Consider the following 11,636-nt stretch of genomic DNA (forward strand, 5'->3'; position numbering starts at 1 on the left):
CACTCTTTCTTTCAATCCTCTTGTTCATTTCTTGATAACACCACCTGCTTCTACCCTCTATTAACTTCTCTCTGTCGGAAACCCTACGACTCATCGTTATTTTGGTCACGGTTTTAAGCAGCTACATCCTTTGAGGAAAAAAAAATTCTTTATATTTTCTGGGAGGAAGTAAAGCATGCTTTTATACTTCATCAGAAACACTACAGTTCTGAGAAAGAAGGATTTAGCTTCCTTTAAAAAGGTCTAAAATGGAAGGCTGGACAAAGGAAGGCTTACCTAGTTGGGAATTATTGCTGGGAGTTTCATCTGTGGACAGACGAAGATTGCTTTAGTGAAATGAGCACACTTATTGCCTTAAAACGCTAAATCGTGTCTCATATACATAACAGGCTCAATTTGAAAATTGAAAATGAGTGTTGTTGAAATCATGCGCTACCAGTTGAGCTACATAAACACTACATTACAGTTCATATCGTACCACTTCGGGTGACGATGGGCCCGGCAGTCATGACTGCATTGTCAGAAGCCACAGCAGTTCTTTCCGACACATTCCTTTTCTTCCTCTTACCACAGATCTGTCAGGATGATAATATTTGTATTTGAGTAATAAACACAGTTCCAGCTTGAAGTTTATTTGCTTTTAATAACAGAAAATGAAGCATAATATTTGAACCAGTCAAGATGCTTTTCAAAACTTAAAGTGTTTTCCATGTAAATTCTTATTAGTTTAACTGGGCTGTTTTTTAATTTCCATTATTCTCAGTAGTGACTCTTATTGTATTCTCAGCATAAACTAAAGGCAGTAAAACCAATACTACCATGACACATTTAAAGTTTAATATTTTTCCACATTACGATGTTTCTGCATTACTGTAATGTCTTTTTTGTTTGATTGCTGTTAAGTTTTGTTCCTATGTTTTTCTATATCAAAAATACCATAAATAGATTCAAAGATTCTAGAAATAAAAATAAAATGTGTATCATGATTTCCTCAAAATTACTGAGCAGCACAACACTGATAATAATAATAAATGTTTTTTGAGTATCAAATCATATTAGAAAAACTTCTGAAGGATCATGTGACACTGAAGACGCTGAAAAATACACTTTGCCATCACAGGAGTAAATTACACACACACACACGCATATATATATATATATATATATATATATATATATATAAGCAGTTATTTTAAATTGTAATAATAATTCACAATATTATTTTTTTACTGTATTTTTTTCCCCAAATAAATGGTGAGCATAAGAATAAAAAAAATAAAAAATTACTGACCTCAAACTTATGCACATTTTATATTTTTTAATAAATAACCTTCCCTGGTAGTAGTGGTGGTAGTAGTAGTAGTAGTAGTAGTAGTAGTAGTAGTAGTAGTAGTAATAATAATAATAATAATAATAAACTGAATAATTAAAAAAAATGAAAATATTGTCACAATGTAAAAATCTTGAAAGTTATTTTCTTTGAGAAAATATATCTAATTTCTTTCTTAGGATTTTAGGATGAAGTATGATCTAGACATGTTGACACGCTTTCACTATGGTTTCACTATTTCAAGCAGCCATCCTTACAGGTAAGAGCAGGGGGCAGTCGTCAGAGCGACACAGCTTGGTCACGCAGTGCAGAAAGACGGTGGACATTTTCTGGTTCTTGTGCTTGACAAAGCGGAACACCTCGAAGGAGAAGCGGCCCATCTGGCTCTTCCCATTCTCAAACACTGTTGTCTGCGGGTCCTTATCGCATCTGCTGGAACAGAGACAAGATGGACTTAGCATTCAGCCTCAGTTCTGGTTATATACCACACACATATGTGCAAGCACATTCATGTATCTGTGGAAAACATGGAATTACCCAAAGAAAAGATCGTATCGGAGCTCATCATTAGGATTCCCAGAGGGAGTTGTGTAACAGTAGTCCATCAGAACATTCCACCTGCGGGAAGTGATATGCGTGAATCAGTCACTGAAACGTGGGAGACTGGATACGAAATGGCCCTATAGGAGCAAGCCACTGTTATTTCGTATAGAAGTCATGTGTCTTATCTTTACTCAAGACCCATAATAATCTTTCCCATCCACTTTAGTGGCGCCCATTGCTGGCCCTAAACAAGGCCGGCATTGAGTCACTCAGCATTCTTCCTTTAATGGGCTAAACCAGTTCTGGATTTATCAGATATAAGAGAGGAGGTCATTTAGAGAAGTGCTTTAACAAAGCAGTGACACAGTCCAAAGACCATGTGTCTATCTCAATTTACATTTGACCTCCATCAGATTTCATGGTTAACTCACCAATTAGACCGTTTCAGTATCATATCTGCAGTATGTTTTGCATTTGGGCCTCCTTGCAAGATAATTTTCCAAGATATGTTTGTGTAATTGTAGTTTACCTCCTATCTAGGTTGGTGGCTTTTACTGCAGCAAAGACTCGCGTCTTCAGAGTAAGTCCAGACACTGGGATGGCAAGATGATGGACGTATGTGGAATCCTTAAACATTAAACACCACAGGTAAGGATTCCACACACATTTGCTCAAAAATCTTCTAAAAAATTTAACTATTTGCTCAAAATATATAATATTTGTATATATCTAATATTTAATAAAAATATAATTATTTATCGACTATATACACACTATACACACACACACACACACACACACACAAAATAAAGTAATTAAATATATTCTTATTTTAAATTAAATATATTCTTATATTTTTATTAAGTATAGCAAAAAACATTAAACTATATATACACTATATATAAACTATATATATAAATAAATATTATAAATAATTTAATAAATTTTTTTCTTATTATTATTATTATTGTAATTTATTTAAGAAAAGAAAACTTTAGAAGCCTGTACTAGAAACAAGCAATATAGAAATAAAAAAATAATAATTTTATCTATTTATATAGAACTAAACAAATACTTAATTAGAAACTATGCTGATGTTCTATATATACTCACATTGTATAGAAGTAAATTCAGCGTGCTCACAAACGTGCCATTGCTGTCCTTCACTGATATCGCTGCAGCCGACCTTTGAACAAAAGAAGCTATTAAAACATGATAAATATATTTTGCAGGCCAATTAAAGTCTGAAAGGAAAACTTGTGTAATAGTTTTTCCTGATTTACTATCTGATGTCTGCATTGGGTTTTACAACATATTCGTTGTGCATACTAATTTAATTATGCCTCACAATTTAGCTCGTTAAAGCTTAACAATAAGTGCTAAACATTTTACAACAGGCAATTTGGGACTGTTTTATCTTCCATCGAAAAATTTTGAATAATTTAGCATGAATTAAAAAAAGGACACAATAATGCATTAGATTGAAATGCAATGCTATATATGATGAAGTCGACTTACGAAGCAAGTTGTGTGTTGTTGACCAGGTATTCCAGAGGGTAACTACAACTGAACTTGTAAAGAAGTCCCGGTAGGTAGCTGATGACCGTCGGGGGATCCAGAGTGTCAATGTATCCTGCTATATTCCCAATCTGGACCAAGGAGAGATTCCCATAGGCGTTGGGCCCCTGAGCCGTGGTGACCTACAGACACAGAGGCACTAAGGTGTGATTGCTCTTCCTGAAACTAATGTACCTTCACCTCAGCTCTTTTATCAATGCCAGATATCTGCCGTCACCCAACCAAAACTAAATCCACCTCACCTGCAGATGTTCTTAATTTATTACAGACAAATTGTCATAGAGAGAGTACTGTCTCTCCAAACACAAGCTGTGGTTTAGCATTTACTGTAACAAATGTGTTTTTCTTACTAACGACTGAACCTGAAATTAAAGTTCTGGGCCATTTAAGGGCTAATGTGAGTAAATAATTCTCTCATGGGTCAGTGCCCTCCATGCAGGCCTTTAAAAATGGTAAAAACCGGTTTCTTACCACAAGTGAGTTTCCGCAAGCCTCCAGCGTGCTGAGACTGATGCTGAACAGCACGACTGTTGGGAATGTGTTGTTGTTGATGAACCCTCTGCAGTGGGCATCGCCGTGACGCCCGTTCAGCGCCAGGTCAGTGTCGGTGTAGCCAGAAAAAAGCACCGGGCAAAAATTAATCTTCAGCGTTATGGTTTGCACTCCACAATACACGCTGACATCCCGCTCAGCTGTTGAGAGAGAATAAAATATCATTAATTACATGTCATTGATTAAATGCTTGCCCAAAAAAGCAAGTGCTCACTCACTGGGGAAGCGGCTGTGGAAGCTGGCATCACAGTTGAACCCATTGAATTGCGCATTCACTATGAAAGTTTTACATGCAAGCAAAAGAATCGCACACAAACGTTCCATTTCAATGCCTGAGGAAGACAATGTATGAGCAATTTCTTTGGATTCATCAGAAAATGCTTCTTTTTCTGAAATGAGAGAAGAAATGCATGATTAGACTCACTTCAAAAGATAATTCCACTCTATTGTTCTGTAATTATGCTATTAAATTGGAAGAAAAAGACAGAAAATGAGAAATGCGATACTTTTGTTGGTGCTTCTGTTAAATTTGAAACCAATAATGAGCATAAATTGATCTGAAGTGCCATTACACAAAATCGGTGAACAAATCAACCTCAATTTATATATTCGAAAAGCTACAAATCTATCCAAACCGTTCACTTCCTGTAGGTATTTGTAAGTATGATGCTTTTACACCCTTACTTCACCCTGACCTCGTCATCTTTTGCCCTCCGTCTGCTCTAGCATCCCTCGCTCCGTTTCGGAAGACTCACCCGTTTCCCTGGCAGCTGTTGAATCAGCGGTACTCCATCTGTTCTCAGCTGCACCGCGAGACTGACTGGATTACCCAGCATCCCGGCAAAACCACTAGAAACACGGCCTTGCTCCGAGGAAAAAAAATAAACATAAGAGATTCATTATTTGAACACGTCAACAGCAAAAGAGCTGTCTGGGGGAACATGGGAAAGTTCATCAAAAGTGAATGTGTTATACAAATCCTTTCACGGGCCCAGAAACATGAGCAGGTTTTGAAGTTTCCCACTCATATCCTTTCTGCTTGATCTTGCTTTGTCAGCGCTCACAAGTGGCCCCACGCCGCATGTGGTCTGCGAGGGGGGAATTATCTTTTCAACGGCTCCTGGACTGGGCTCGTCACTGACTGAGCTGGCCTTTCTGTGTGCCAGGACGGTCTGGGTCGGGACCAGGATTGTCTGGACGCTTTAGATGCTTTGTGTGGCCCGGCTCAGTCAGCACTTCCCCAGCTGCCTCCCATGATGGTATCCCACCTGTCTAGCTGTGACCCCCCTTTCCGACTGCTGCTCTTGGCCTCGCGACGACGCCTCATGATTATCGACTAATGTACATGAGAATCTATATTACAAAAACGGTTTCTTCTGTGAATAAATGCCATTTCTAATCTCATATTATCTCCATTATCTGCGTACTTCTACTGATGAATGCTTGTTTCAACCTCTCCGAATTCACAGCAGACTAATATTTAATCAAATTAGCTGCCATTTTTACATCATTATTTTTCAAATGCCTTTAATCTGCATGATTAATTGCCTTAGAGATGTCTCTACAGTCCATCCTTGCGGCAAAAGGGGAAATTTGAATGATTTCATCATCCGTTCTTACCTGATTAATCAAAGCTCAAGGCGTCCGGGCTGCTGGCCAGCTCCAACTGCAATACATCACCCAAAAGTCACTTGTCAATCTGTGCAAAATACAAGAAATCCAAAGGATGAGGATTTTCAAAACTATGCAATACCACCCCAAACTGCTGAAATCCTAAATCCAGCTGGGTTTTACAAAGACACGCATGGGATGAAGCTCTGAGCCCCTTCGGCTGGATTCAGCCGGTCTGACGAAGTTTGTCTTGCGTCTTGGACTTTCTTCAGATGGAAGGTATTGTGGGTAAAATGGAGCTGTTGGTCTATAGTGGGGCAATTCAGTACTTGCGATAAGTATCTCTATTTATGCGCTTCCAGCAAATGTCATTCTTTCATTTTTCACACCTGAATGTCTCTATATGGCAGGCTTATAGTGGCGTTTATCAGTGTGACACAATCTCATTCACCTTGGCAAGATATCAGGGCAAGCATAACTATTACTTTCAGGATTTCCACGTATTACGTGTACTCTCTGGAATAGCATTTGAGAAAATGAAAAAAAAAATTGAGCATGCTTTTGACATTTTTGGATTCAATTTTTTTTTTTTAACTCATTATTTTTTTTTTTTACGTTTTGAGCCATGCACAAAATAAAAGATTTCATTTCATTTTTGGAAACCTGTGTCCTTGGACAGTTGAGGTCTTCTAAAACCTTGTTTAAATGTTCTTTAGTTAGCTATTCAAAATAATGGGTTTAAGTAACATTTTTTAAGTTTTCAGCCATGCAAAAAAAAAAGCTTTTATTTTGTTTTATTGTATTATTATTATTTTATATTTGGAAAACTGTGCATTTGGACAATTTAGGCCTTTTAAAACCTCGTATAAATGCTTCCGAGTTAGCAATTCATTACTCAAATACTGGGTTTGGAACAAGCACAGAATGGTTTTAGTTACAAATGTGTTTTGGGCTCAATTTAAACACCGAATGATGAAATGGTCTCGGCTCACATCTGAACTTCTAAAATCAAACCCACCAGCAGGAACTGTGTTTACGAGCACATTAAGAGCTTATCGCAACCAGAGGCGGACAGTAACTAAGTACATTTACTTGAGTATTGTACTTAAGTACACTTTTTGAGTATCGGTACTTTACTTGAGTATTATTTTTTCTGTTAAAAAAAAATTTTGATGTCAAATAAGCCTTGCTGTTTTGTTAAAGCAGTGTTTCTGTTGTAAAGTTGTACAGCTACAGTTGTGTTGCTGGGTTTTAAAGCAGGTTTGATTTTGCAGGTGTTGTAATGTATTCTAAGTCGCAATGAATAATGTGGGTCAGGAGGTTATGGTGAGAAACTCAGTGATACAATATTAAACCGACAATAATAGTGATGACAATTACATATCTAACCTTTCTTAAGGTCTTTAGTCTAACCAACAATAATATTTGACCATCCTCTCTTAGCAAAATAATATCTGCATATCTTGTATCACAAATCAATCTATAGTTTCAGGTAAATCAAGTGACTCTTTTTTTTAACAGGGTACAAGTAATTACTGTTTTTCTACTAGCCGTGTGAAATGCCATCAGCTGGCGGGCAAGAAGGTGTCTGACCCAGTGCATCAATCACTGCAGCCTGTAAGGAATTAGGAACGATGAGCAATCTGTCTCTGTTTGGTTGTCATGGCTGATAGGTTGGTTGATAGGATACATCTAGCCTGCTGAGAGAAAAGCAAAGAGGAATTTCAAACAAGGGAATACACTTTCGGTGGCCTTTTTGAAGTGCCATGAGGCATGTAAAAGCCACAAGTTTTGCTAATTGCCTCTGTCTCTCTCAAAGAATCTGCTTGCTTTGTTGTTTAATTGTGCCATGTTTATTCATAAGGGTTTTTAACTGGAGGCACAGTCGATTTAAACTTCTTATGATGCAAATTTGATTTGAAATCTAACTGGAATGATTTTAGCCACTAATTGGATGTTAATGTTGCAATTCAGTCGAGATTAGAAAGACTTTGTTGGGACTGACTCAAAGTCAAGTTCGACAAAACATTATGAGCAGACGAAAAATCATTTTAATACAGATGGATCTGAAATACCAACGTTAGGACAGACAGCACAGCTTAAATAGTTTCACTATATTTTATAATACTTCTAATATGGAAACAAGTCAGCTGTGTGGCGATAGAGAGATGGAGTGTGAAAAAGAGAGAGGGAGAGAGTGGGAAAGTCTGTCAATGACAGGTGTTTGGCCCTGTGTCGGGTACAGCGCAGATGAAAATGCCTTTTCTCTTCTTGATAGATTGTATTGTCTGTCACAGCAGCCAACTTAGTTACCTCCTAACAGTTTTCCTGTCAGCAAAGTGAGCATCACTTGTCATCTATATAAGCCCTCATCCAACACAAAAACAGTTATATCTGCTGGTGAATGGGGTCATATAGCACATGCTATATAGAGGAAAAAAAACATATCCATGTCCAGAATCTGACATCTATATCACTTTTCTCCTCACACCCTTTTAATGACCCATTTTGTGACCCTTTTTAGTTATTTTTTAAGCAAATCTGTTACTTAAAATATTCATATTAGAAATTCAGACGTTTTTAATAAAAATGACTATAAGCTATTTGAATAATATTTGTGAAATTGAGTTTAATAATTGGTAGAGGATGCTTGAAACTTAAAAATGCTTGAAGAATTTTTTTTAAAAGCCAGAATGAATAAACAATATTAATAAACATTTGAATGTGTTAATGTGAATTAATTCAATTTATCATATCAAATGATTAATTGATTGATTATTTTATAATTTTCAAACTTTTTACAATATATATATATATATATATATAAAAACACACACTCTGATCCAGGAAAGAGTTTATAGAGTTGAAACTGCTGGACAGCGTTTGAGGAAACTATTGTGCATGTGAGAGAGCTGTGCGGGATTAAACAGACAGAAAAGCTGTGTTTCTGGTCCCAGGTGGCAGAAATCACAGGATGCCTTGTTGTTTATGTGTGAAACACAAGCCATGTTGTATTCAGACCTGAGGGACACACCTTTTCATTATGAGCCATATCTATAACCAGCTCTCTCCTCACAGACACAAACCTTGACAGAGATGCATATAACACAGCATACAAAACATCAGTGTGTCAGGATTGTAATGCAGGAAATTATCTAAAAACTAAAATTTTACAACAACAACAACAGTAGCAATAATAATAAATAATCATCTGTATTATCATTATTATTTATTGTATTGCTTTCAGAGCTGGAGATTACTTACAAATTGTAATCTGTTACTGATTCCAAATTACATGACAGAAATTGTAGTTAGTAGCGTATTCCATTACATTACACATTTCAGGTAATATAATCAGAGTACTTCTAGATTACTTTTGACCTAACTTGTTTATCACATTGATTTAAATAGGATAATCTTGTACCATATTGATATAAAAATACAAAGAGTAAGAAAATATTTTCCATTAGTTGAAATTAGTTGAAACAACAATAGATAAAAACATTTCATTACGCCAGTGTTTCCCATATTGGGGTGTGTAAAGGTATTGCAGGGCGTTTGTGATTTGAATGAAAAGTTAATCATTAATTAAATCATAAAAATGTAAAATGTAAATTTAAAAAATAGCATAAATCAAAATAAAACACTTCCTAAAAAAATGAATGATTTTATTTGTTTACTTGCATGTCATGTGACCATTAATCAATGTCAGAGAACTGTGAACATGCAAATGTGATACTTAATTATTCTTTTTTTTTTTTTTTTAAAGCAGGAGTATTTCAAGTAAATATATTAGGAGAGAGATGTTCAGATGAATGCCTGCATTACATGTAAATAAGAAATAATGTGAATTTGTGCATTTTAATATGTTTGAAAGACAAAGGCCTCCCAAAGACATTGTAATAGATGGTTAAATAACATTCTGAGTAATAACTCAAATAAACATTAATGTGTTCATCAGTAGTTGATGCAATGTTGGAACACTTCTTAAACCTGAAATGATTTTTGTAAAAATCATTCAAAATCAAAAGCTGAGCAAAATCAAATGCTGAGTAGCACCTGACTGGTCTTTGTGTGAATGTCCACAAAACTGGAAAACTTTCTGAGTGTATAAGCGGTAGGCTATTTTAAAAGGGAACATTTAAAAGATGAAAAAGAGGAATTTGGGAGAATCAATAAATTATTAATAATTGCATGTGATCAATGTGATTATGTGATCAATGTGATCAATACTGTAGTCTGATTACAAGTATTTTAAAATGTAATTTAAAGTAATATTACAAGTAAAAATATTTTTTATATGATTACGTAATCCAGATTACATATAATCAGTTACTACCCAGCTCTGATTTAAAAAGAAAAAAAAAAAAACTATAAGCACTATACATGTCAAAGGATCATGAAAGATAATAGTTATGTAAAGCCCTTTAAATGTCTATACGTTATATATAATAAAAAACTGTAATAATGATAATAAATATTATCATTCTAAATAATAATAATATTTTGATGATGATGATGAAGCTTTATTTTTATTAAGATTTACTGTTGCTTGTTTGTTTATTTAGTGTATTGTTTAATAATACGTTTTTTGTTTTTTTTTTGCATGTGGTGAATATTACCAAAGGAATAAAAGGAGGAAGTTATAGATTACACTTGTTTTGTAAAATATAAACACAACCTCTCGAAATATTGTTCCGTTTTCTGGTAGAATATTTGTTGTAAATAGAAAGAGCTGACATGCACCTGCGGTCTCTCAAATGGACGTTGTCAAGATGCTCTTGAAAGTTTGTGAGCAAGGACACAGAGACTCGCATGTGCATATCGCCCCCTACCGATAAAACTGCAACCCGATGAGCACTGATGCCACCTGTGCGATGCCGACTGTTGCTATATAGGCCTAAGTCAATCTGCTCGGACCATTTAACACAAATGAGCCTCGTCCTGAAACTGATCAGTGCTCTGGCATTGTGCATTAGTGGCTGATCTCCTTGACATTCAATCTCTGATACCCTCTCCCTCTCTGCTCCTCAGCTTGAGTTCCATCTAATTGCACCAGTGAGCTGAATATAGTGATGCTTAACAGCATATATCAACATCAATGTCAATATCCTATATCTATCTATCTATCTATCTATCTATCTATGGCCACAGGAAAATATTCACAAGATGCTTGTGAATATTTGTCTTCTTGCAATCAATATTTGAATGCATCAACTGAACTAGACAGATGCAAGACATTCCAGAATCTGTAATTTTGTAAAGTAAAATGTTTTATTTTGATTTTCTTTCCCACAAGTTAATCAGTTAATCAACTGGAAGCTAATAATAAGTCATTCATTTATAAACGAATCATAAATATTTTTTTAAGTAATAAAGATAAAACTGCTAAACATTTTTCTCATCTTTTATTATAGATTACATTTTCGACTAAGTGTTATTGTAAAATGTCTACCTTACTGAATACTCACACACTTTCTACTTGTTTATATTATATTTAAAAATAAAACACACATTACATTTTATATAACAATTATATATTCAATTATTTTGTAAACTCACTGTGACATAAATACACATTTAATCAGTGACACATATCTAAATAGCGGAACTAGTAGATAATACACAGAAACTATCCGTCTAGAGCCGCCATTTTGGCTCACAATCCAAATAGCAGTACTCATTTTCTATGAGGTATGAGAGCCCCAGCCTAATGTTTAGAGCCAACATGGCGTCGTTTGGCACCAACCATCCAGCATCCATATAAACCTTGGGAGGATCCTCTGAAAAGAGGAAACAGACCCGCCATTTTCCTATGAGCCTTTTAAACCCAGCAGGGGGGAGGCGAGATCCGAGAGTCGAGCCACTGAGGAGGAAAAGGGGGAGTTAAGAGAGAGGGAGAGGAGAGTTCGTGACAGAGGGGTTGAGAGAGAGAGAGAGAGAGAGAGAGAGAGAGAGAGAGAGAGAGAGAGAGGGGAGGGGACGCTGCTGGTAATAAAAGAGGAAACGTTTGGTACGTAAA

At 35.7% G+C, this 11,636-nt stretch overlaps 1 protein-coding gene across 1 annotated transcript in view; it reads right to left on the bottom strand.

The window, feature by feature from the left end:
- The window catches only part of LOC107699252 (zona pellucida-like domain-containing protein 1), a 5,600-nt gene extending 1,273 nt beyond the window's left edge, over positions 1–4,327 (bottom strand). The window contains exons 1-9 of the mRNA XM_016500448.1: positions 4,222–4,327; positions 3,923–4,143; positions 3,392–3,573; positions 2,987–3,059; positions 2,403–2,500; positions 1,868–1,948; positions 1,588–1,759; positions 479–575; positions 277–306 (exon numbers count right to left, since the gene is read on the bottom strand). Of these exons, the coding sequence (XP_016355934.1) occupies positions 277–306; positions 479–575; positions 1,588–1,759; positions 1,868–1,948; positions 2,403–2,500; positions 2,987–3,059; positions 3,392–3,573; positions 3,923–4,143; positions 4,222–4,327 (1,060 nt within the window). The remainder of the gene's footprint in view (positions 1–276; positions 307–478; positions 576–1,587; positions 1,760–1,867; positions 1,949–2,402; positions 2,501–2,986; positions 3,060–3,391; positions 3,574–3,922; positions 4,144–4,221) is intronic.
- Positions 4,328–11,636: the final 7,309 nt, after the last annotated feature.

Source organism: Sinocyclocheilus anshuiensis, unplaced genomic scaffold (genome assembly GCF_001515605.1).
Source record: "Sinocyclocheilus anshuiensis isolate Anshui unplaced genomic scaffold, SAMN03320099.WGS_v1.1 scaffold334, whole genome shotgun sequence".
In the NCBI taxonomy this organism is placed as follows: Eukaryota; Metazoa; Chordata; class Actinopteri; order Cypriniformes; family Cyprinidae; genus Sinocyclocheilus; species Sinocyclocheilus anshuiensis.